At 35.9% G+C, this 27,187-nt stretch overlaps 4 protein-coding genes across 5 annotated transcripts; 2 read left to right on the top strand and 2 right to left on the bottom strand.

Moving 5' to 3' along the window:
- Nucleotides 1-3,979: 3,979 nt before the first annotated feature.
- LOC130711364 (EG45-like domain containing protein) lies at nt 3,980-5,307 on the bottom strand. Its single transcript, XM_057560945.1, has 3 exons — nt 5,140-5,307; nt 4,557-4,857; nt 3,980-4,439 (listed from the first exon to the last, which is right to left on the bottom strand). The coding sequence occupies exons 1-3, from the start codon at nt 5,258-5,260 to the stop codon at nt 4,433-4,435; spliced, it is 429 nt and encodes a 142-aa protein (XP_057416928.1). The 5' UTR covers nt 5,261-5,307; the 3' UTR covers nt 3,980-4,432.
- Nucleotides 5,308-6,549: 1,242 nt separating this feature from the next.
- Nucleotides 6,550-11,162, top strand: LOC130711363 (uncharacterized). The gene is made up of 7 exons (XM_057560944.1): nt 6,550-6,937; nt 7,995-8,130; nt 8,691-8,772; nt 9,851-10,026; nt 10,170-10,307; nt 10,394-10,533; nt 10,613-11,162. The coding sequence occupies exons 1-7, from the start codon at nt 6,820-6,822 to the stop codon at nt 10,873-10,875; spliced, it is 1,053 nt and encodes a 350-aa protein (XP_057416927.1). The 5' UTR covers nt 6,550-6,819; the 3' UTR covers nt 10,876-11,162.
- Nucleotides 11,163-15,952: 4,790 nt separating this feature from the next.
- Nucleotides 15,953-17,502, top strand: LOC130715234 (probable histone H2A variant 3). The gene is made up of 2 exons (XM_057565312.1): nt 15,953-16,209; nt 16,984-17,502. The coding sequence occupies exons 1-2, from the start codon at nt 16,105-16,107 to the stop codon at nt 17,278-17,280; spliced, it is 402 nt and encodes a 133-aa protein (XP_057421295.1). The 5' UTR covers nt 15,953-16,104; the 3' UTR covers nt 17,281-17,502.
- Nucleotides 17,503-19,275: 1,773 nt separating this feature from the next.
- Nucleotides 19,276-21,892, bottom strand: LOC130711601 (3-ketoacyl-CoA synthase 11). Of its 2 annotated transcripts, none has more exons than XM_057561287.1 (2): nt 21,698-21,892; nt 19,276-21,092 (listed from the first exon to the last, which is right to left on the bottom strand). In XM_057561287.1, the coding sequence occupies exon 2, from the start codon at nt 21,073-21,075 to the stop codon at nt 19,540-19,542; it is 1,536 nt and encodes a 511-aa protein (XP_057417270.1). In that variant the 5' UTR covers nt 21,076-21,092; nt 21,698-21,892; the 3' UTR covers nt 19,276-19,539. The 2 variants fall into 2 exon arrangements, with proteins under 2 accessions (XP_057417270.1, XP_057417271.1); XM_057561288.1 differs by having other exon boundaries at nt 19,276-21,081.
- Nucleotides 21,893-27,187: the final 5,295 nt, after the last annotated feature.

Below are 27,187 nucleotides of genomic sequence, written 5' to 3'. Positions count from 1 at the left end.
TTCATGCAACATGGGCTACTCACCCCTCTTATGAGCCTATGGTGCGTGATACGTGGGGGAAAGGAAACCACTGAATTCGTTAGTAGGGAAGTTGAATATGGCGAGGGACGCCTCTATAACTTTCAACAAGGAGGTTTTTGGTAGTATTTATAGAAGGAAGAGAAGTGTTGAACGAAGCTTGTAAGGCAATCAGGATGAACTCAAATGGAGGGAGAATGGGAAATGGAGCCCATTTTGCGCTTGGAAAAATCGTTGAGGGAAGAATATGAGCATATCCTATTGCAGGAAGAGTTGATGTGGTACCAAAAATCTCGGGATAATTTGGTGAGATTTGGGGATCGAAACACAACTTTTTCACACTCCATGGTATGTTTGTGGGAACTGAAGTTTGGTGCACGAAGCCAAAGGTGTTGAAGGAGAAGGCGCTCTGATTTTTTAGTAACACTTTTTTCTATTTATTGGTAGGTTTGTATGACTGTCATGTCCATGCACTCTTTTAAAGCATCATAGGCATATAGATTCCATGCATTTTTCTATAAGCTATATTGGTCCATTCTCGGGCATGATCTCCATCGCATGGGGGCATAAGCTTTTCGAAATGGCAAGACGAATGCTTCTCTTTTTAACACGTTGATTGTGCTAATCTGATGAAAGATTTTTTACCACTTTACGTTTGAATCTCTCAAGACTCAATTGTAATATAGTAAAGAGTTTTGTCGTATCCACAAGAGGTGCAATACTTATGTTGTTCAATAGTTAACACACTTAAATGATGGTTTACAAAGATGATTGGTTGTTTAAGAACAAAAAAAGTAAATGAAAACATATAAAATGATGGAGAAACAACAGGTGAGAGAACTTGTTGGGATTAGACTTCATTGAATGACCTTTGTGCATTCTAGTGGTTCAAATACAAACAAATCATAAGCATATGATTCATCTACACCAGTTCAACCCTACGTCATTGATGTCTCGCATGAGTTGATAGCAATAATTCTCTAATCCTAAACATTGATGTCTCACATGATTAAGAAAGAAAGTTATCATGAAGTTTGGGTGTTTAGTGACTAACAAACCTAACTCTATGTCTAGCAATTAAGATTATTAGTTGATTAACTCTAGTTCGGCGTTGTAGCTTCCGCTCACAAGTCGAATCAAGCAAAATACCCTAGGTGATCAATCTAAGATATAGCATGAAGATCAAGAGATAACCACTAAATCATAGACATAGAACATGATTTATATTAAGGAGAATCGCATAGAATACATAAGTATCAAAACAATTTCATCTAACCCCAACAAAAGAGAGAAATTAATTATCCATTTCCATGGATAGCTATACAAACATGAAAAAAAGTCAAGAAGAACCAAAGACTCCGCGATGTCACGTCGTCGAATCCGGCATCCAAACCTCCTCTCCAAGTTCTCTTAGCTTTCTCCCCTGTTTTCTCCTTGTTTCAGGTGCAGAGAACTAAAAAATATCAAAAGGAATGAAAAATTCGAAGAGACTATTCGGCCCTGTTTCTGGCTTTAAATAAATGTGCAGGGAGGTCAGGAGCGCTCAGCGCAGCTTTTTGGGCGCTCAGCGCCAAGGTTACTTCATGAAAGAGGTTTTCTAACCGCCTTTGGTGCTTAGCGCCACTTTTTGACCGCTCAGCGCTGCTCCTCTTCAGAACCTTACTTTTCACTAGTGCTCAATATCTTTTACTAGTGCTCAGCATCACACTCTTCTCAAATGATCATTTTGTACCAAAACTTGATTTTTACTTAGATTTTCTCTCCTGCAACAAAATTTGAAATAAAAAACACAAGTTAAGCATATTCTAACTACAAACTACATATTTACGAATTCATATCAAAAGAGGGTTAATAGGATGTAAAACTCACATGATTAACACAAATAAGTGCCTATCTTTCTATAAGAAACTAGGTAAATTTGACACTTATCATAATCTCCAAGGTTAATCCCATTCGCTTTAAAGATTTTAGACATATTTGCAGTTGCAATGAGGCGTATGAGGCAATAACTATGGGTCCTCTTCAATGGAGATTCATCTCGGGGAGGGGGACTAAGGATAACATCATCCGATCTCAAGCGGTAATGCATACTTTACAAACCCATAAAAAAGGGGTGAGGTCTTGTGGCTTTGGAGTTAGACTTGGAGAAAGCTTATGACTAGGTTAGCTGGGACTTCTTTCGCACCACCTTGCATGATTTTGGTTTTCCTCCTTCAGCAGTTGACTTGATTATGTGGGAGTTCAATCGGTTAGTATTTCCATCTTATGGAATGGCTCAAAGCTTCCACCCTTTACTTGATAATTTTTAGGTTTTTTTTTCTTACACATGTATAAAGTTGTTGTCTACTTTGTAAATTCACAATAGTCACCATCTTTTAAAAACATCTTCTATCAACATTACTTGACTGTGGTAGAGGAGGAGGAAGTGAAGTGGATGTTACTTGGTGGCGGTGGCACTGGTGGTCGAGGGGGCAGAAGCAGCGATGTCGCAGTTGTGGTGGTTAAGGTTAATGATGAGGCAGTGGCAATAGTGGATAGTGGTGTCTGGTTGTGGTGGATGTGGTGGCAGATTGTTGTTGGCGGTGGTAGTAGTCGTCGTCAGGGTGACGATGATGGTGATAACGACGATGATGGTGGCGATGGAAGTTAGTGCTGGTGTTGTGGGTGGTGTTGGCGGTCACCAAGTTACATATTGTTGGAACTATAAAGTATAAACCATAATCACAAAAATGCTTTTTCTAATTTAAAAAATTAGACGGAAACTGTTTGACATTGAGTCAGGGCCGTGTATAGAGATTTTGGGGCTTAAGGCGAAAATGTTAAAGTGATTTTGTTTTGACAAGAATCTTAAAGAGACCTGATATATCATATAAATTATCAATTTTTTATATTAACCTTTTAGTTTCATACCGAAAATTAAATCAAAATTATGAACAGTAGAACCAGGAGCAATGAAATAATGTGAGATTTTGCAACACTTTGATGTCAAATATCTCATTCGATAATTCACTTCAACGTAGAAAAATAAAAAATTTATTTTTTTGGAGAAGATACAATGAGTGAAGTATGTGAAAAACAAACTTATACAATACTATAGATACATAAGTCATAAAAAAACTAACTGTTATGAGTAACAAAAATTAATTTTTCAATTTTGAGAATGTAAAAATAATGAATATTTTATTAACTTATTTTTTGGAAAATGTAAATTTGCTCATTCAAAATACAACTACTAATAACTACCAAAGTTGCACTTTTCACGTTACACTTCTAAATTCTCACTTTTGCATTTTTTATGGTGCCATTAATATTACCTAATTTTTCATTGACTTATTACCTCTCTTAAGTCTCAGTAGTATGAGGAAATAAAAACCGCTAGAAAGAAACTCAATCACATTCTTGGTAACGCCTCTTGTATCATGTACTCTCTGTGTGCTAGGGTTTTGACCTTCTTGCTTTGTCAGCGCCGCAGCCGCCGCCTCCCTTTGAATCTTTATTGATATATATCATTTTCCTTTCTGAAAAAAGTCTCAGTAATATACACACTATTTCTTTTGGGGCCTAAATATTTATGATAGCCTTAGACAATTGCCTAATTGGCCCCCATATACACGGCCCTACATTGAGTTAAAACCATTCCAACTCCATTTATTTTTGAACATATTTTGTTTTCAAATTTATATTTCAAAATCATAAACTAAAAACTCATCTCGAAGAGCCCTTAAAAAACATGACTATCAAAATAACCCACAATTATAGCTAGGTGCTACAAAGCTGTGCTGCTTAACCAAGTAAATTGAGTGTCAATGATCAACAGAGTTCATTGTTAATGTGTGTTTAGACGTAACCATGACCCAGTGAAGGTTGTACTATGGAATGCCGAGACCTATTGACTATTGAGATGTTAGAAGGAAAGCATGAAACTACCATTATTATTCGTTTCTAACAGAACAAAAGAAGAAGAGGGAAAGTGCTTTAATTTAATTAGTATCAAATTATATACGGCCAAAGAAGCATTCAAAGCCAGAAAGTGACGAGGAAATTTCCCAAGTAGCTTCTCCCCTGTACACTCTTTCACTCTTTGATTCAACTATAAACAGCCAAAAAAATATAACACATTGCAAAAACCAGCAAATTTTGGACACACGAGCTAGCTTTATCAAAACAATAATAATATTAATAACTCATTAACTACTCCAAACCCACAAACAAAATTGTTCACACCCATCAAATTGCCGACACCTTTTTGATGAATCATGAATGGAGATATATCTTTCTCCTTTGAATTTTCTTTCTGACAATCTTCTAAATCAAAGAGCTAACACCAATTCAACTTCATCCCAAAATACTGAAATAGCATGTACCAAAACTGAACCTGATATAATTAATTTGTAGTACTATACTACTATATCGATCACACCCTGCACATAAAGATGAACATTCGTGCACAACATTAGCAATTAATCGAGTCTCATTAATTCAATTACGTTTTATGTTTAAGCCAATTAAGATAGACAGAGTAAGAATATAGTACTTACTGTTGAAATTCAATGTTGATGAAGGTGGCAGATGAATTAGCAATAGTCCCAAATGCCTTGTCAGATAGAACGATGGTGGTGCCGGAAGCAGAGGGATTAGACACCGTAGAGGCGGCGTAATCAACAATCTTAATCTGAATGCTCTGTCCCGGATGGCAAGTCCTTGGCTGCTCTGCGCTGATGCACCTCACCAGATACTGCCTCCCACACGCCGCTCCATTGTCCCATATGCCGTCTCCGGCCGCCCCGAATAGATTGCTCGACGGAAACTCTGTCGCCTCGCTCCCGTAACACTTAGATGCTATTAAAAAAAATCATGTACGCATTTAAGTAAGAGTATGTATGTGTTAATTTTTAGATACCCGTTATACAATTTCATGATAATCATTAACGACTTGCATTGAGTGCATTGTTTAAAGAATGCTCTTTAGTATTATACAATGCATGTTTAAATACACGATATATAGTTTAGTGAACCAAAGTCACAATAGATAAATTATAACAATTTTCTTAATTTTTGTGGCGGTTCACAATGATTTTAACTTCATTGTGCGCTACATGTATCCAAACATATCATACTTACGTAAATATGGAGCAGAGTAACGTGCGGCGGTGCCTACATCTGCGTTCGAGGGGGAGGAAGAAAGGAAGAGAACTAAGAAAAAGATGAAGAAGGACGTTGAGGTAAGTGTTGTTGCTGACATTATCGGAGGTGGTTGATGATCATATGCAAATGATGTTATTGATATAGTCAGTAGTCACGCAACGAATTAATTAGCTAGTTGAATAATTAAAAGCAGATTTTTTTTCTAACGCCGATTTCTCGAGTTCACACTTGACGTGGGATCGGGTTCAGGTTCAATTATTTTCCAGTTTGGATCAGAATTGTCCCATGATGACAGTGAATACGCGTTTGATAACAGTCATTGATTGAGATGATTGTTATGGATGAAGGAGGAGAAGCTTCCTATGTCAATGGATGCACTATTGTTAGACCTACTCTTAACGAAACATTGACTTCAGTTTTGCTTTAAATACACCAACTGTCTGCGCGCTTTTTAGATTGATTCAATTAATCAAGTTTTTTTTTGAACCACAATTAATCAAGTTGAAAAGCAAGATTGATTTGTCTTAACCATTCTAGATAGTAATCAAAAAGTCTAATATAATTAATGTACCCGCTTTAACAATATTTGCTTAATAGAAATCATACTTTCCATTCATGTGTTTTGTTTAAAATTTAAAAGTTGACAACTAGTACTCGCAACCTGCAATGATAAATCTCAATAAATACTACAACAATGTGCGAGTTTATATATGATAAAGAATGAATATGTACACTCAAACTGATACGATTAGTAGAAAAATATAATGCAAAACCTTAAAGACCAAGCGCCCTAAAAACCGACGAACTAGAGAAGCTAATTGACTTATAAGTGAAGAGAACATACACTTTTAAACAACGCTTACAAACAACTCAAACGATTATATGTTATAAACTACACGGTTGTCAAGAAATCCCAAAATGGCTTCGACATCACTAACATATGTTAATCGCACAACTCTAATAAACATGAGGAAGGCAGAGAGGCTCCTGAAGATTTCAAACATGTCTCAGTTGGATATGAGTAGGAAAACAAAAGTGTCCATTACGAAATGGAGGCGATAGAGATGATAGCAGCACAAAGGTGACTGTAGAAGAAGGGATCACCGCAACATGAACTGAGGAGAACACATGAAATTGGTGGTGGTTGTCAGCCGCGGGAGGCAGTTCCGGGTGGTGGCTCGAGGTCACAGATGGCGCGAGGTGCTACTGGTGGCCTATATCCAATGTGGTTGAAATTGGGCCTATCCACCTAGTAAACCACCTAATGTTGACAATTTTCGAACTGGGCCTTAGCAACCTATTGACCTTCCCATTATGGGCTTGTGAATTGGGCCTATAGCCCATTTAGAAATCTGAAGGTGGTTTCTTCATTCCACCACCCCCTCCGTCGGGGAAATGTATCTTCGCCTCGTGCCTAGATCAGACTCTCCCCTCTCTTCCTCCTCTTCCCTTCATTTCCTCAGCTTTACACACTTTCGTTTGCTATCTTCGTTGTTTCCTTTTGGATCTGAATAAATTTTAGGGTTTTTTTCCTGATCGAATCAATTTACACTGTCACACAAAAAATAAAAATCGCATAAATTTCCATTGTTTTGGTTTTATCTTTAGCTGTAAGCTAGGGTTGTTGAGTTGCTACTATAATTGCCGCATTGGGGGATGGAGAAGAAGAAGGTGGCGGTTCCGCTGGTGTGCCACGGCCACTCTCGTCCGGTGGTGGATCTCTTCTACAGTCCCGTTACGCCTGATGGCTTCTTCCTCATCAGTGCTAGCAAGGGTAACCACTAACCTCTCTTTCTCTAAGTTCTGGCTATTCAATTCTTCTGATGATGGATCTGACTTGTTTTCAGATTTTTTGGGGACAATGACTTAGAAATTTAATTTTAATTAAGCGCTTATTCATTAGCTAGTTTTAGAAATTTATTGAAATGTGCTGAAAATTGTTATGAAAGAATAAGCTAATATGAACAGCTTATGAAAATAAGCTCGAAACAACTTATCGATAGGTCCTAGCTGTCCCCGTAGGATAGCTCAAGTGGTAGGAGCTGGAGGACATATGGGTTGGGTAGGGGGAGTTTCAGGGATCAATTCCTGACAACGTAATTTATCTTTCCGATGTACCGAAAAAAAGATAGGTCCTAGCTAAACACGTGCATAAGCTTATGCTATAAGATTAGTTCTAATAAGCTCTTCTAAACAAGTATTTTTTGTTTGAACATGACATGTTGCTGCTCATTTGTTTTGTGTACTTTTAAACTAGAATGAAAAGGGCACAAGGTTAATTAAGTGATACGTTTTTAGTTGCGCCTAATGGAACTGTCAAGAGAAGACTAATACCCTGTTTGGAAGAGCTTATTTGAGCTTATCTTATAGCATAATCTATAAGTTGTTTTGAGTTTGTTTTATAAGCTGTTCAGATTAACTTTTGGAAAAGAGTTTATACTTACCTATATAACCTATTCTTAGCTTATTTCAATAAGTTTATCAAATTAGCTCATGAATTAGCGCTTATGCGATAAGCGCTTATTTCCATAAGCGTTTAATTAAGTTGTTTACGCATCAGCACCTCAAATTACAACATGCCTGATTCTCTTTTTTTTCCCCATGTTAATCTTTTCATGTGCCAAATACTACCTTTTTATTTCAAAATTCATATCATTTTGCTGGGTTTTCCATGTTAATTAAGTTGTCAGGCTGCTTATCATGGTGTGTTTAATTGGGTTAAAAATGAACAGCTAGACAGCACAGATGTACTTTTTCAATGTTTTGATTTTGAAATTAATTTTGGTATAGCATAAAGTGTAAGATGTTATTTGAGTTTTTCTTTTGTTCAGACTCTAGCCCTATGCTCAGAAATGGTGAGACTGGAGACTGGATTGGAACATTTGAAGGGCACAAAGGGGCCGTGTGGAGTTGCTGCTTGGATACTAATGCCTTACGTGCTGCATCTGCTTCTGCTGATTTCTCAACGTATGTGATTTTATTTTATATATTTTTAAAATAAAAATACATTGTTATTCCCTACCATATGCATTTTTGGTGTTGCCAGTTGACTTTTTTAGCTCAGAGTTACTTATCACCTGCTTTGATGGAAAGAAACTGTAATATGTGCCTGAGATTCATCCATTTATGACATAGTACGATGTTTTATTATAAACTTGTTTCCCTGCCTGACTGTGTCCTCTTGTGCACCCTTTTGTTGATCTGCATCATTACTTTAGGAATATAATCATGGGTTATGAAAGCTATCTTGAAGTATTCATGTGCTGATCTGTATTCAGTAGCGATGGCTACTAGGTTTTCCTGCTGTTGTTTGTGTTTTTTAATTACAATTTTGGACAGTTGATTATGGCGTATGCACTAGCTTTTGTTTTTCAGTAGTGCATGAGAGTCACTCTTTTATATCATTTGTTTCGGCATCGTTTGCTACACATGGTGTGATATATTTAGGCCAAGCTATTAATGGGTGCATGGTATTGTAAAGGCTGTAATTCATCGTAAAAAGCTTACATCTTTGGTTTAATGTGCAGGAAAGTTTGGGACGCTTTGACAGGAGATGAATTACACTCTTTTGAGCATAAGCACATTGCTCGAGCTTGTGCTTTTTCTGAGGTAGGTTTGGGGATTTTACTTTAATACTGCTTACTGTGATTTCTCTTGATATCCATTTCTGTAGGAGGAACAATGTATGAGTTGAAAAAGTACAAAATAGATGAAACATGGTTGTTATAATTGCATGAACAGCAATTCAATTTATGCAATTTTGAATTTATTCTTTGTTTTTGTCTCTTTGTTTTAGAATTTATTCTTCACTCCACATTCTTCTTCCACTTACTTTCTATCCCATCTCAATGGTTAAATGTTACTTTTATAATATCATATAAATATTTTGCTTTAGAAATTTCTTATCCATGTCTAGTGAAAATTCTTTTGCAACCTATTATAGATAACATCCAGTGAAATTTTGTGGATGTTGGGAGTTTTTTATCGAGCTCAATGACGTAGTGTGATCCATATAGCCGACTATGTAGTCAATCCCAACGAGATCCTGCAGGATTCCGGAGTCCCATCCCATCGTGGCTAGGAACTGGGACAGCGCTCACCATCCCATTCTGTTTCATTGTCCTGGCTGGGACCGCAGCCCATTTTGTGGCATTTCCAGTGCGAGAAGGAAGTGTCTCAAATTTCCAAAAATGTCCTCCAATTTCAAACTGTTGGGGTGGTTTTTAGGGGCACTTCCGGGTTTTGCGACGAGAAAAACTCTAGATGGGAGGAAGAGTTCAACCCTCTCCTCACTTCCCTCTCTTCGCCCTGTCAAGACCTTATGCTTTTATTGCTAGTTTGCTACTACAAAAGTATGAATATGTTATGAATTTCAAGTAATATTTATTATTGATTTAATATATATGTATATATATGATATAAATTATTTATCATTGTTTGTGTATATATATATATACACACACACAAAATATAGACAAAAATTCACTATCCCGGCCATCTCGCTATCCGATTTTTGGGGCCGGCTGCTACGCGCTGAGATGGGATTGACAACAAAGATACCCTACCTGATTTAGTGGAATAAGGCTTTTATTGTTGTTGTTGTTGGAAGTTCTTTATTCTTTATCTGGACCTTGCCTACAAGTTCTTCTGTTATTATATGCATTGATATTTTTAATTCTGGGAGCAGGATACTCACCTTTTGCTCACTGGGGGAGTAGAGAAAATTCTCCGAATCTATGATATGAACCGGCCTGATGCACCACCTAGAGAAGTGGATAAATCCCCTGGTTCAGTGAGAACTGTTGCATGGCTTCACAGTGACCAGACCATATTGAGTTCTTGTACTGATATGGGAGGTGTCAGGTATATCCATCAAAACGTTTAGTGCTGAGAGATTGTCCTTGTTTGCAAGTTTTGCATATTTGCTTTCTTGTTTTCCATCTATGAATATATCAACATTGTATTGGAGACTATACATTTAATTTAATGTAGTTGATATTTCACAGGTTATGGGATGTAAGAAGTGGTAAAATAGTTCAGACACTCGAAACTAAGTCATCTGTGACAAGTGCAGAAGTGAGTCAAGATGGCCGATATATTATAACTGCTGATGGTTCTACAGTTAAGTTTTGGGATGCAAATTAGTAAGTATCAAGCCCTGTTGGTCAATTTCTTTACCAAAAATTGCTTGTGCGGTTCTTGACTTCTTCATGTTACCTTTGTTTTTCAGCTATGGAATGGTGAAGAGTTATGATATGCCCTGCACTGTGGAATCAGCTTCATTAGAGCCAAAGTACGGGAACAAATTCGTTGCTGGGGGAGAAGATATGTGGGTTCGTGTTTTTGATTTCCACACAGGCAATGAGATTGGTAAGCTATTGACCATTAGCTCTTTGATATTCTTGTGTTTAGAAATTATAAATGTTTTGATGATCTATCTGACTGACAGCATGCAACAAGGGCCACCATGGTCCTGTCCACTGTGTCCGTTTTTCTCCTGGAGGAGAATCCTATGCCTCAGGATCTGAGGATGGAACCATCAGAATATGGCGGACAGGCCCATTGACTCATGATGAGTCCGAGGATTTATCTGCAAATGGATCAATTGATAAGGTGAAGGTAACTGCCGATGAGGTTTCACGCAAGATTGAGGGTTTTCACATTGCGGATGAGGGGAAACCCAAAGAAAAGGAAGAGGCAGGGGAGGAATGATGCTAATAACTGCTCATTTTTTTTCTGGCAGTGTTGGCATTTCCTATCAAGTGCCTACTAATGTAGTAAACTAAGTTATGTAAATTTTAGTTTGTATTGGACACTTACTGAGTTGAACGAGCTTCCTGTTTTATGTTTGCTTTCATTTCAACTCTGTTCTGGGACTTTTAGGTATATAGGAATGACTTGGCATAGTTGTTAAAAAATCATGACCATTGAATTTGGCTTGAATCCAGAGATGATTATGTTAATCTTTGCCAGGATACAGTCTAGTGTTTTCTTCTTTCTTTTTTGTTTTCTTGGGTTACATGCAATCTATTTCTTGTTAACTATTTCCATTCGGGTTTTATCCAAAATAAAGCCTAGTTATTCCAGTTGATGCTCGTTGAAGAAGGCGTAACCCCTAATATACACACAAAAATCTGTGTAAGGTTGCACCACCCTTTATGACATGCTATTGTAGGTTCCCTCCAGGTCAACCTATTTTAAATTTAAAAATTTATCAGTATACTTCTTGATCCACATTTACCTTAAAATTCTATTATTGCCCCAAGTGATGTTTCAGGTTATCAGGTAGTTCGAAGTTGGTTCTTAATTTATATTGTGGCCCCTCCTCTTACCCATTTCAACTTCTTCCTCGGTCAAATGAAATATTGAGCAGGTTCGTACACCAAACTTGAAACAATATAATTATATAACAGTCACTATAAAGGGCAACAATCCACAAGTTGAAACAGTCACAATGTAACAATCCAATTTTTACTAACTTCGAAAGTAAATATCAAAAATTAACTTTAATAAACAAAGGGAGAACCTAATATGCACCATTTTTAGGTGGTGTAATTTTACACCACCTACTTTGATTAGGTATAGCAGGTTGACACATTATTTTTTTTAAGAAAAAATATCATTAAAAATTTATCATATATTAAATTTCTTTTAAAAAACATGTGTTGACCTGTTATAGCAGGTTAAAAAAAGTGGTCTAAAATTAGACCACTTTAAAAGTAGTCCATATTAGGGGTCACCTTCCACCATAAACAAAATAACTTTGTAACTGAACTAATAAGACTATTTTAAATTTTTAGTAAAATTACAATATATATAATTTTTTAATTTTCATGCTTAAATAATTTTTTTTTAATCTTCTATGTCTTTACGTTAGTTTTTTTAGAAATAGTTGGAAAAATATTTCTAAATGACTTATTATTTTTAGTACCTTATTTAAATAAGTCTCTAAGATTTTTCTTAATTTAAGGGCATGGTTCTTATGCTTAATCTTGGCCATACAAGTGGCCATTATGATGGCAAAATCCTAGCCCTCATTTCTAGATTTTTGTCTACATGAATCTTGAAGCAAATCATGACCATCCAAGTCATGCCTTTGGTGGCTACATCTTAACCATCGTTCCTTTATTAAATCGTAGGCTTCCAAGTTGCCATATGATGATTAAATCATGGCACAAGGGCTTCAACCATAGGCGGATTCACCACCTGGCTTGCCTGGGCCTTTGCCCTGGCTCTAGGAATTTTTTTTAATTTTTTCTTTGGACTAGGTCAGTTTTTGGACCAAAAAATAGAAGAGAGAAAGCGCAAAATTTAGGGAGACAGATGTGTCGCTGTAGGTGAGGGAGTGAGGCGGTGGGAGGGTGGGTGAGTGAGTGAAGAGTTGGTGAGGTGTAGCTCCTTGGATCCTCAACAAAATTTACATGAAGGGTTTCTTGCACTGAGAATCGATTACAGAGCAAGGGCAGACTCGATTTTGGTTGAAGCATCAGAGGGTATCTTCCCTGAATTGGTTCTCTCAAAGGAGTTTTTTACCTTTCCCTTTGTACCATTTTTCCCTTCATGGCTTCATCATCTGTCCTTCAATTTCTAGATCCAAAGTGCTCTGTTCAGCCCTGAAAAAAATCCCTTCTTGCATGTAGATCTCAGCAAAACCTGTATCTACTTCTTGCATGTAGATCCGTGGACGGTACTGAAGACGTGATGTAGATGGTGTCGACTAGGGGTGTTCGCGGATTGGATTGGATCGGTTTTGAGGAGAAAAATCATCCGATCCGATCTCATCGGTTTTATGATTTTGTCATCCAATGGATTTTTTACTAAATTCAAATCCGAACCAATCCGATCCAATCTATAGCGGTTTGGATTGGATTGGATTGTTCGGTTTTTGTTTCATTTTTTATACTTTGAAATTGTGTTGTATAAATTTTAAAAATATATAATATATGATAAATACAATGATACATAATTTATAACATTAATATAACATTCATAAATTATAACATAGTCAACATATTTTAAAATTATGATTATAATTGTTTACTTTGATGCATGTATATAGTAAACTTTGATGCATGTGTGATATAATCAATATATATATATACAATAAATATGTACTATGTAAGTGTAAATGGAATGATATATGTATAACTAAAAGTATACATATTTGTGAATGTTCGGTTTGGATTGGATTGGTTCGGTTTTGGAAATCAAATCCGAAATCCGATCCGATCCAATAAATAATTTCGGTTTTTTCAATTTTCAGTCCGTTCGGTTTTTGGTTTGATTGGATTTCGGTTTTTTTGGATCTGTTTGTCGGTTTTGTTTGGATTGGTTCGGTTATGAACACCCCTAGTGTCGACCACTGTGAGGGATAGTGGAGAAAGAGCAAAGGTCGTGTAACTTTGGGGAGGGGAAGTGAGAATTTCTGATGTGTGACTGGGTAAGGTGAAAGAGAAAGGAAACAGAGGATAATTAGAGAATTAGGAAAGAAACGTAAATAATTTGATTTGTGTGGTCCTGATTTTTTAGTCTAATTAATATTAGGAATGGAAACATTTCCTGGACCTAAATAGGAAGGAGTCTATTTTGGAATGAATCTAATCACTCAGTAAATGAAGGAGGGAACGTGAGGTAAAGATAGAGGGGAATTGGAAAAATAAATTAATGTAAAATTGACTACATTTATTTATTTTTATTAACTACATTTTGTTATAAGTATTTTTATTAACTACATGATATTTTTTATTTTGTTATATTCTTGGATGTTGCAAACCACATGTATGTTTTTCATATATTATTTTTGAATTAATGAAATTAATTAATTTATTCATATACTATCATTAATATAATGAAATTCAATGAATAAATTAATTTATATTAATTATAGAGTTAAAAAAATGGTGCAAGCCTTTTATATTAATTATATTGTTGATATTAATCTATATACCCCTTCTTTACTGCATAATTTACAAGTCATGTACCGCGTACTCGTACCACGTATCAAAGCGTATGACGAACCAGGTAACTATGAACTTGCACTACAAAAATTTCGGGGTTTTAGCGGCGGTTTATTTGTTGAGAATGGCACTACAAAAAATGTAACTATATATTTGGGTTGTGTGATTAATTGAGAATGAGACATATTTGTCATTGCAACACGCTATTTATGCTGCAACCCCGTAATTTCCGCAACCGCAGCACCTGAAACTGTGACCGCAACCGCAATTTAAAATCTTAGGTCACATGTCAAGTGTGGGCAATTAGACTTGGACTTAATCTTGCCCAGGCTCAAAAAAATTCCTAGCTCCGCCACTGGCTTCAACTATAAATATGTAACTTCATCTTCACTTCTCCACACACCTTTTACTCACTTATCTTCCCAATAGTCTCTACAAAATACTTCTCGCACTTATCACTTGTACTTTATCCTTTTTAAGGATGGACCTTCCCATTATTATGATATATTTTACGATGAAATAACATGTCACTTAAATGTTTCCTAATGATGGGAACGTCCATCCTCGAAATAAGGTAAAGTAAGAGAGATATTCATTACTTCCCCTATGTTGACTTGCTACTCGGTGTTCAGCATGAAATACCATAAGTTACTCTAAAGAGAATAAGGAAGTTATCGACTTGATGTATATCTTATCCTTGGTTTGTTTCACCAAAAAGGTAATAGTCTAATGAAAAACAAATTAGATTTTCGTAAGAGTGGGGTCACAAAGATCAATTTTTTTTAAAGCCAAATGAAATTAAATAAGCGTAAGGGGTGCTTCAATTCACATACAACAAGTTATTTAGTAAGCAACTATCAACAGGCAATCATCCGTAATTACAATAACCCATCCAAACATTTAAGTGGTCACAAGATCGAATAATTATGGAGAGGGGCCGCCATCGTGTCCTGAACACGATGAGAACTGTCAAGGAAAAAAAAGGTTTTGTTTCCTCTTGCTGCATCCATCCAAGTTCTAATGTTCATCCGTAAATCTAATGTTCTAACTGTCAATAAATTTGATTGGGCTTCACATTCTTGTTCTATAACAAATGGACATCTAAATAATTTGATAGGGCTTTGGTTGAGAAATGAGATTGCATCTCGATTTTCTTCATACATCGTGCAACTAGCTAGGTCTTCTTATTTCTTAAGGAGCATTCTTTACAGTTTACACCCAAATATTTCACTAGCAATATATTCTTTTAAACACTCTTATATATGATTGATTTATTTTAAAATGTGTTTTTAAAAAATATGTTAACATTTTAAAAATAAACTAATAATATATATATGGAGTGAATTCAAAATATATAGTTTATTGCAAGCATGTTTATTATTTATAATTACTACTCATACATACTCTTAGTTTATTTGGCTCTTTTTTCTTATTTTATAGGAAGAAATAGCAGAACTTTTGTAAGAATTAAAAAGCCAGCTTTCAATATGTGGTGAGTTTGCTTGATATAAACTACTAAAATAAGCTACTAAATTATGAATGCTTGTAAAATAATAAAATTAACCATGAAAAAAGTAACAAAAAGTATTGATTAAAATATAACACACAACCCAATTAAGAATATATCTCATTACTATTATTATTCATAAATCATGACAAACGTACATAAGCATTTAATTTAATAAAAAATCATTCAACAAATCTCTTATGCGGATACTTTTGGTGTGTAATCTATTATGCGGATATGAATAGATTTAGATATCAAACAAATTAAATTTTATGATATAGTCTAGATATAAATTGCAATGGAAAGTGTTGAAGAAGGGGTAGATATGTAATTTAAGATAAGGTAGAAGAAGGGTTGAAGGGTTTGGGAATTGAGAGAGAGGATTAAGATCGTGATAACATCGTCATCCTCGTTCGTTCGACACTGCAATTGTTGTTATCTCTGTCTGCAACGAGGTTGTTTTTTGGCGGGAAAAAGATGTCGGGAAAGGGAGCGAAGGGGTTGATAACCTCCGCCAACAACAAGGACAAGGACAAGGACAAGAAGAAACCCACTTCTCGTTCTTCCCGTGCCGGTCTTCAGGTCAGATCTCTGTCACACATTCTGTAATTGTAATCAGTCCCTTCGTTTTCTCTCACTGCTTAATTTAACGTTGTTTACTGTGATTGTTATTCAGTGTGATTGTGTTTTCTTATTCCTCACACTGCATTCTAGGTTCTGATTTGCGTTTTCAACTTTTGTTTAGTGAAACCCAGAAATTAAAATCAAAAGTTTGTATCTGATTGTACACCTAATGATCTATAGATGAATCAAGCTAACTAACCTTTCTAATTCTATGTGTAAATTATAAAAGAAATAATTGTAGCAATTTTTACTATCCTCATTATGTACCCAGTTCTGTTACCATTTGTCAATTTGAACTAATGGCTTATTGATGTTCAGTTTGTACACTGGATTACCTTATTGGGCAGATTGCACATGGAGTATTGTTTATTTATGTGCTTTTAGAATTTTACCTTTCTTGTTATATAGTATGGACTGTCTGCTGTTTGGATACCGCCTTATTGGAGCTTATGTACTGGAAAAGGCACTAAATAAACTCTAATAAGTGCGCTTTGGTTTGTATCCAAACGGGTTAATATATTTAAGAGATATGTAATGATGGTTCAACAAAACAAGTTATGAAAGATTATGGAAGTTTGTTGGAATTTCACAATCTGAGTAGGTTTTCATGTTTTCCTAATGTGTTTTGTTGATGGTGATAAGCACATCAATAGAATTGGGCAGGCGAATTCTTTGAATACTGCATTAACTATTTGATACCTCAGGCAACTGACGTTTGTGTGAAATTTGCAGTTTCCGGTTGGAAGGATCCACCGGCTTTTGAAGTCAAGAACCACGGCTCATGGTAGAGTGGGAGCCACGGCTGCTGTCTACTCTGCTGCTATCTTGGAGTATCTGACTGCTGAAGTATTGGAGCTGGCTGGGAATGCTAGCAAGGATCTCAAGGTTAAGCGTATTACTCCCAGGCATCTACAACTTGCTATCCGCGGTGATGAAGAACTGGATACGCTGATTAAAGGAACAATTGCTGGAGGAGGTGTTATTCCTCATATTCACAAATCTCTGATCAACAAGTCTTCCAAGGAGTAGATTACTAATGGATCGTTGTAGCTGCTTGATGGAAAATTTCTGTCTCTACTAATTCTGAATCTCTTAGATGCTCTAGCTAAAAATGTAGGACCTATTATTTGTGGTTATGGTGCTGTTGACTGTGGATAAAACTTGATTTTCTGTTTCTCAGCTTATTATGGAACGACTTTCGATTGGGGATAATGTCATTTTTCTTCAATATTTGGATTTGCAATTTCATCATTTAATGTGCTGGAAAGTTGCTGGTTGAGGAGTGCTACTAACACCCTTTTAACTATACTCTAAACCCACCAAATTGAGAGTAGAACCTGTATTATATTCCATCGATCTCATGAATTTTAGTTAATAAAATAGTGTTAGAAAAAGTGTATTAAAGAATGTGTTGCTAGTATGCTTAGACATGAACCATGGTATGTCTTGTTTTGTAATCAAACCTCCTCTTTGGTCTTGTTATGAGGCTTTATGCTTGTTACCTGTTCATACTTCTCAGAATTGGGAAGCCGTCGAGATTATTTTCTGGTGACATTTTTGTATCTTATGTAAGTTTTTTTTCTCCTTCACTTAAAACAAGAGTGAACTCATCCTTGAAAAAATTAAAATATGTTAGTCCCTGAAATTTAAATTACAGAAATTCATTTGAGTAATGAGTTTTGGTGGACAATATAGTACACTCTCTGTTTCTATTTATAAGAACCAAATAGAAAGTGCACTTGGTCCTTTTTATAAGAATCAATTTGAAGTTTGTGGAGAATTAATTATTTTTTGACAAGAATGTCCTTATTTAATTGAATTTCTCTCTCTTTCCACTTTCTATAGCATTAATGATGCATAAAAATTAAGAATAATGAGTGGAGGACAACTTTGGAAAGTTGATATAAATTGAGAACAAATTTAATGTTTTTATCTAGATTAGCTAAATTTCTTAAAGGGTGTGAAGTGGTTGTTTGGTGACTCATTTGCTAAGAACTTGTATGATTTACAATTTTTTAGAGATTAGATTGACCAATCACAATTTTTAAAAGAGATGAAAAAAAATGTCAATTTACTTATGAATTGACTAGCTTTAATTTTTTGCGGGTTCCATTGGCTTCATTGATAGCCTCTAGGAATAATAAAACACTTCCCCCAAGAGGAAGCAAGAATTTTCCTTCTACTTTCTCCTTTTCCCCAAGTCATTGAATGTATATATTTTATTTGCATTGGTACTTCAAAAAAGTGGAAATTACTTACTACACCCTTCATAGCTTTCCTCATTTTAAAAGTTCTTCTGAGAGGAGAAAAAGAAAAGATAACTGTTATGAGAGACTAGAATCAGGTTCCCTCAAGTTGGGATTGCAATGAACACACTAGTCTAAGCGGAGAAAAAAACAAATTAGATGTTACTTTGCTTCAGAAAGAAGAAATACTGGTGTGAAAGAAAGGAAAGGAGGACATGTACCATTTTTTGAATGCATAAAAGTATACTTACTCTCTAAGACTTGCGACCTATATGAAAGGATTAGTAAATAATGCCATATCTAAATACAAGAGCTTCTGTATACAAATAACTGGTTGACAACTGTCATGCAGCTGAAAAGGACCTCATGTAGTTCATAAATTGTGTGAAGCTGTTGGTACAGATTACTAACCAAGAAATTGACTTTGGAGTTTGGCTTTCAGCATCAACACATTAAAATATGTAATGGAGATGTTCAGTTCCAATTTCATCAGAGAAATCAGAAATGGATTTCCAGCGGTCGGGAAATCCATACATTCATGCAGTCACACAATCTAATCTAAGTCGTTAAATTAAAATTGGTCGGCTCAGATTTTAAATTTATATCTACCATCAGATCTTATTGAAGTATATGGAACAACTGATTTTTATTCGACGACTCAGATTACGTAATTGCGTGAATGCACGGTATCCCTAATTGCAGGGAACCTGAATCCAGAGAAGTCACGCTTGAGATTTGGAACTAAATTTCTGGTGTCCTACCAATTTCACCATCAGAATCCAAAGACCATTCAATAAATATATTCCAGAGAAACATACACTTCACAGCAATCAAAAGCTTAAGAACCATCCCATCACTAAACTGGATTCAACAGAATCTATTCCCAAACCAGACCTAACACTTCATACGCAGGAACACAGAATAAAATCCCTAAAGTCTAAACTCTGGAAACAGTAATGCATTACAATAGCTCAGAAGTGAATTTCACCAGTCCAATATCTACCACCTAATGCTGATACACAAATAATTTCAAATTAATGGTTTAGAAGGAGGCTATCCTTGGAACATCCACCGGAAACTGGTGAATCTCTTCCATCCAAGGGTTCTTCTCCACAGCAGGGCTAATTGTCCGGAGAGCCTTCCACACCGCGCTGTTGCACTTGAATCCAGAACCAAATGCTATTTGCCATGTTCTATCTCCTCTCTTGATCCTCCCTTTAGCTTCTGTGTAAGCCAATTCATACCAAAGTGAACTGCTAGAGGTGTTTCCAAAACGATAAAGTGTCATCCTTGATGGCTCCATATGCCAAGAAGACAGGTGCAAATTTTTCTCCAGCTCATCCAAAACGGCTCTCCCTCCAGCATGGATGCAGAAGTGTTCAAAAGCTAGCTTGAAATCTGGAATATACGGCTTGATCTTCATCTTGAAAAGTTTCTTCGCAACCAATGTGGCGAAGAACAAAAGCTGTTCAGATGTTGGAAGCACAAGAGGCCCCAGTGTAGTGATATTGGTTTTTAAAGCATCACCTGCAACTGCCATCAGATCTTTTGACAAACTAACACCAATCTTGCCATTGGCATCTTCCTCTTGGGTGACACAGCTAAAGCACTTGTCATCCGCACCCTTATTTGTGCGAACAGTGGTGATCAATTGGTATTTGGATCTTCTTCTGTCAGAGCTTTTGTTGGAAAGCAGAACTGCAGCTCCTCCCATACGGAATAGACAATTAGAAACAAGTTTTGATCGATCGTTTCCAAAATACCAATTTAGTGTGATGTTCTCCATGCTAATGATCAATGCATAGGAGTTGGGATTGGCCTGGAGAAGATCCTTAGCGAGATCAATTGAGATCAGCCCCGCACTGCAACCCATGCCACCTAGGTTGTAGCTTTTAATGTTCCCTCGAAGCTTGTAATGATTGACAATCATCGCAGAAAGCGACGGAGTTGGGTTGAACAGGCTGCAATTTACAATCAGAATTCCAATATCCTTAGGCTTCACAGAGGTCTTACTGAAGAGTTCATCAATGGCACCAAACATCACAACCTCAGCTTCTTTTCTAGCTTCTTTCATTGAAGGGTTGGGGGGAATGTTGAGGACAGCCTCTGGAAGGTAAGTAGACTCCCCAAGGCCAGATCTCTCCAGGATCTTCCGCTGGAATTCAAGATTTTCCTCCGTGAAAGAACCAGTGATCCGGGAATGCTCCATAAATGTCTTTTTGGTACATTTCCGAGATTCTTCAGGCTTGTAACAGGAGAAATTGACAAGGTACACTGGTCGAGGACGGGTTAGGAAGTAAAGGGTGGATAGAAAAACAAGGAGAGTTGAGCAGACAATGACAGATATCAAGTTGTATTGCAGATGCTGCCAAAGATCATAAAAGTCTCGGAGCGAGAAGGTGGAGAGCTGGGCAGCAATCAGGATCACCAAGGGGGAAAGAAAAAGGTACATTCCATGGGTGATCAGGTAGTGATAACCAAGCTTGACATACTTCAATTTAACAGACTTCTTGAAATCAGGAAGGTTCCGCGATGATGATTGCGGCATCAAGGATGTGTCTGGTTTTGCAACTGTCATTTTGCCCTGTTCAAAAGCTGAATCTACTTTGGTTAGACTTAGACAAAAACTTGCTTTAATGGAAATTGATTAGAAAAAAGACATATAAGCACAGAACAACTTTATGATCCAGTCTTCTTAGAATTATCACAAAGTCCCTCTAAAAGATCACTTTCAGTAAAAACTTCTACTAATACACATGCAAAATAACAACTGAAAAAAAAGCTTCACTTCTCTAATATAAGATGCACTGAACACTCTGAATCTGAAGTCTGAACTAAAGAGAAAGCTCAATTTTTTTATGAACACATCCTTTTCTATAACCCCTAATGCATATTATTTCTACACAACAAACCAATCCAGCTAAGATTTCAACATCATATCAGTTCATCCTCCACCATGCAAATCAAAAGCAGATGCTAAACATTTCTTCTTTTTTAACTAAAAAAACATTCATTGAAAGCAACATTTCGATTTCTCCGCCAATGTCAGGAAACAGATTGTAGTTATACACGAGGAAAACAAAAAGCAGACCATAAAAAAAATAGTGATGCATGGAGAATATGAGTAAGTAAAGTGAAATCGGCAACATGGGAAAAGCTAAAAGTCGCAATGAAACAAAACCCAGTTCTCAAAACTGTACCTTGATGACGAAATCCAGCAGAGATCGGAGGAATGTCGCCGGAGAAGAGAGAAGAAGAAGTTGAATATGGACAGAAGATGAACAGAACAGAACAGTTTGGCAAAAGGGAATAATAATTGAAGCTGAAGCCTAATGCTTAAAGAATTTTATATACAGGTATTAGAGGGAGGGAATTTGGATTTAATAGAGTTTGATTTTTGAATGAATGAGATTCCAAGGTTTTAAATGGAAAAAAAAGTGTTCCTGGTGCGGGTGAAATGGGAATTGCCAAACCATGGCAAGAACAAACAAGTCTTAAAATCATTTTTTAATAAAAGTTACTTTTAGATTTTTTTTAAAGAGTTAAATATATTCCGAGTCTCTCACTATTCAAATAGGGGTGTGCCCACTAAGGTGAGCTAATTATATTTTAGTCCACTGGTGGACGAGAGGGTGATTTTGACTTTTCCCCTTTCCTTTTCCCTTTTCCTCTTCCTCCCACTTCATTCCAACTAGCCATTAGTCCACCGCCAACAACAACCATTTCTTATGTTCGCTTCTTCTTAAACAAATCACTCGTCCAGTACTCCATCTCTTGTTCAGATCTGAAGGAGTGGGAGATACATACCAAAGAAAGAGATCAATGAAGTCGAGGAAGAGAGCGATGGCAAGGGAGATTAGAGAAGACGATGATGTCTATGGCGGTGGTGGCGATCGAATGTCAACAGCGAGAGATTCAACTGACGTCAAGGCATAGGACTCAGAGAAGTTGGTCGATTTGCATGTGGAACCCAAAATTGATTGAAGCCCCAAATCCCATGGATCTACTACTCCATTGCTTAATCTGTCGTTGTTGTTGATGTTGTTACCTTTGGTGTTACAGTTAGTGTTGTTGGGGTTGAGGGTGAAGTTGAGTTTGGGGTTGGGTAAGAGACTTCTGGGGCTGAGTTCTGAACTTTTGCATCTGACTCTTCTCTCTACGACTCTAATATATGTTGTGATTGTTTTTGCTTTTTTGGAGGGCTTCTGTGGATTTTTCTGGTGTTTTGATAGCAATTCCGCAAGTGTACGGATTGATCGAAGTAATACAAAAGATTGTCGAACCACAGGGATAGTTGTTCATCAACTGCTTCTAAGAGTTTTGTGTTCAGAATGTGAAAAAGAAAGCAATATAAGTTTGAGGGTTTGTTGTGTGAATAACACACTTGTGATGAAGAGCAAGAATTATAATTCAGATAAAGAAGTATCATGGACAAAGCTCCACTTAGTCCAATTATGGTTCTCAAATCAAATTCTTATATGAAGTTCAGAATCCTTATCCATGATGTTATAGCCTCTACCTCTACTTGTTAATGCCTTAATCAAGTAAAACATTCAATTTCATTTGCCAAACCTAATTCCTTAGTGCCTAGTCAATTCAATTGAAGAATGAAGTTTATAAGTTCAGGCCAACACAATAAGTTTCTACCCTTATTCCTAAGTGATAGCAAACAAATCAATCTAATCCCAAGTCCCTTAATCCTCACCAACTTCCGTTGTGCAAGAAGAAAGCAAAACACTTGTGTGCACTCAAGAGAATATTGATTCAGAGAAAAGATACACGGAAAAGAAACTTTATTCATATAAGAAAATAAGAAGTTTAAACCATAATCAGAACTAAGGTTCACTTCACCCAAAGTACAAAGAGAAACTAGCCAAACATGGCTATGAAATTCATAATGCAAATTAAAAGAGCAAAAACCTGAATCAAGAGTGCCAAGAAGCTTCCCACAAGCTCCAAGAAACTAGAACTTAAGTTTTGCTCAGAAAAATGCAAAGATACCTAAAAGAAATCACAAAATCCTAATTTATAGACTTTCCAGCGGCTCGCCACGCATGTGCGTGGTCACCTCCACGCACATGCGTGGACAATCTGTCCAATTCAGCCTTCAATGCCCGTTCACCACGCATGTGCGTGGCCAAGGGGGCGCACATGCGTGGTCTTCAGTCCCTTCCTCCTTTCTTTGTACAGAACAGCCACGCATGTGCGTGGCCTTGGCGGCGCACATGCGTGGCTCGGCAGATTCCTCTCCGAATTTTGTAACTCCTTCTTCAACTATCATCATGGCTCATTACTTGGTCTTCAATCCACTTCATTAGCCATCAAAAACACCTGAAACCTTCAAAGAATCTCAACAAACCATCATTCCACCAATGTAACTCATGGAAATACTCATTTAATCACAATAATTCAGAAATCATCCATTCGATTCATCAAATAAAACTCCTAATATGCAATCAACTCTCATGAATTCAAAGGACTTCAGCTCAAAACTGACCATAGGAATTACTCTCTAACTAAACTAATAAAAAGACTAAATAAATTGATTAAAAACACCTAAACTAATGCAGATGCAATTATGAAATAAAAAGGGACTCAACTTGACTTAAAACTCAATAAAGGACTCAAAAAGGAAAAGAAAGAAACAAGAAGGACTCGATAAACATAGAATAAACCTCGGGTCATCATGTTTTTTCATGATAGTTTTTTTATCAAGGATATTGATTCCCAATAATCCCAATCGGAGGAAGCCATCGAAGGCGAAGGCGGCCGCATCGAGGTCAATGCTCGCGGGGGAGGTGGCAGGAGTATGGACTGAGCTCCGGTGGAAGGTGGTGGTTGTGGCGGAGGAAGGTAGCAGAACCAATGTGAAGGGAGAATAAGAGTTCTATTTACACTTTTTCCCTTTTATCATCCATCAAACCCTGGCCATTCAAATAAATAATATTCCAAGATTCTTAACCAAAATGTAATTAGCCCACCCTAGTGGGCACCTCAAATAGGTTATTAAATAAAGTTATGATCTTTTGTGCTTGACAAAAAAATTGCTCCAAATAAGGACAAACGGTGTCATTGTAGTTAAGCCTTGAGTCCATGTGAATTTTTAAATATCATTTTAAAATTTTGTTAATCACTTTTGATCAATTTCCTCTCATTTTCCTTCTTCCTCTTCCTCTTCGTCTCCCTCCTCTCACCCAACCTCCACAACCACCACCCACCTCCCACTCAGTCTCCATACCCCCCTGATGGGGCTGATTGTAAAAATGTAGCAAGTCTGAAGAAGTCTAGTGTTGTAAATGAAGCTTGATGTAAAAAGAGAGCTACTGAAGAAGTCTCACATTGTATAGGGGGAGGGGGGTAGGTCAAGATTATATAGTGAACCTAAGTTTTTTTGCTTGTAGATGCATCGATGTGTCTGTAACACTTTAAGCTTATATACTTAGTTTAAATATTTTGCTAGAAGTCTATATGTTCTATGAAAAAAGTTAAAATGATGTTTATAATCCAATTATCGGTTTTAACAACGTTTATGATTTTTTCTTCGTTTTAAAAGTTTTTTTTTTCTACGTTATATCCCGTGTTTTGATTCTGCTTATTTTATTTCTCCAGTTGTGTTATTTCTTAATTGTGGAATTAGAGTCACGATTAGCGTTGGTAATGGTTTGAGGAGAGTAATGTTGAGAATTTAAGTGTGAGTTTTGAGTTTCACATTAGTTAAGGGATACTGTGCAAATAAATATGTAAAATAAATGGGAGAATGCATTTATCTGTAGGTAGGAGTACATTATGAAACTATCAATCATCCGGGCAACCAACCCTCCTCTATGTCATCTTGATCCCTATAGAGCAAAACAAAATTGTCGGTTTATCCCTAACTTGCTGGGTCGTTAATAAGTCAGCCTAGTTGTTAGGAGATTGAAATAAGCTAATGATCAACAAATTTAATTGATCTTTTTAAAAATAAAAACAAAAAATTAATTCGTCAATTTTAAAAATAACTGAGGCTTTGCGGGATGATAGATTACACTACCATGAGGATGCAAGTACTCTATGGGAAGTCAAGCAATTGTTTCAGCAGAATTGGTGTATCCAACTTCACCACATTTCTAGGACCACTAATGACGCAACTGATTGTCTTGTGGCATTGGGTGCGGATCGTCAGTGCTCGCTTACTAGGTTGGAGGATCCTCCTCCCCAACTTCTCCCTACACTGGCTAGGGATCTATTAGCTTTGTAGTTGTTTTGTGCTTCTTTTAATTTTCTGATGTAAAAAAAAAATTAACTTTTTTTGAAAGAAAAAAGAATTAACTCTTAGAGTTTCTATTAAGTAATCCAATTTTTTTTTTGAAAGGGTAATCCAAACATGATATTGAATAAAAAATATAATATAAAACATAATAATATAATTATGTTCATTCATAAACTTGAGTTTGACATTTCAAAACTTATCTAAAAAATTATTGAAATTATCATTAAAGATATATATTTCAATAATTTTTTTAATTCAAATTAACAATAGATGAATAATTTTATACGTTTATATTTTATTTCAAATGAATAATATAAATTATATCTGGCTTTAATAATTTTATAAAATTATTTAATTATTTGTGTACATTAAAAGTATTTTAATTTTAGTTATATTCAAAAAGTACTTTTTTTGAGTAATACACAATAAAAAATAATAATTTTGTGTTTATTTTAATTAATTTTTTCATCTTATTAGATATAATAAAATTATAATTTTTAAAAAATAAGATTCGAAAATTATAATTCATTTTTTTTTCAGTTCCATTCCATCATTCTATTGGACCAATATAATGGTTATTTGAATTATAGTGTGCGTTGATATATAGCAGCACAATTGCGTTACTTTTGACCATTGCGTCACAGACTGCTCTGCTATGTTCTGGTGCAGTAACTTCTCCATGCCTGGACTTAAATTGCTTTTCCAAAACTATTCCATAGAATTATCTAAACATTTTAATAATCATTTTAATGAAAACTATGCAATTTTTCAACCAACAAGGGAAAAATATCATTTGCATGTGTCCTACCAGTTTTTATGCTCCACTGTTTATATCTTAGCATATAACACTACGAAATTTAATTGCGAATTTAGCATTATTTATACAAACAGCTCATTAAGTAATTAAAAACTAACAAAGACAGCTCATTAAAGTATCTGATCCACGTGATAAACAGTGGAAAAGGCCCTCAATGATTCTGACTTAGTATGTGCATGTGACAATGACATTTGATGAGGAAGCATTTGTTCACCCAACCATGTTAGGTCGTAAATATTAATTAAAGTTTGCTTTTTTCACCTTAATTATTTAAAGTTACTCAAGAACTAGTATTTTCGTTTCTAAATGTTAAATAGTAGTTTAAGTGGTAAGAACAGTAGACATGTGAGTTGAATATGAGCTCCAGAGATCAACCCTGACAGATTGTAGTGTATCTTTCTAATATAAAAAAAAAACACTAATGTTTTCTATTAGAGATTAAAATAATATTTTATTTACTTTCAGGGCTCTTTTACATTTTACTTCTCTCTTAGGTTAAGGTGCAAATGAATAAATTAAGATCATTACACCTAAAAGGTGTAGATCATTAGAGAGATGAAGAAAAGAAGTGATGATCTAGTATGATATATGATGTGATGTGATTAAAAGAAAAAAAGTGTCCAA

This window comes from Lotus japonicus, chromosome 4, assembly GCF_012489685.1.
Source record: "Lotus japonicus ecotype B-129 chromosome 4, LjGifu_v1.2".
Lineage (NCBI taxonomy): Eukaryota > Viridiplantae > Streptophyta > Magnoliopsida > Fabales > Fabaceae > Lotus > Lotus japonicus.
This window is presented reverse-complemented; position numbering and strand designations above follow the sequence as displayed.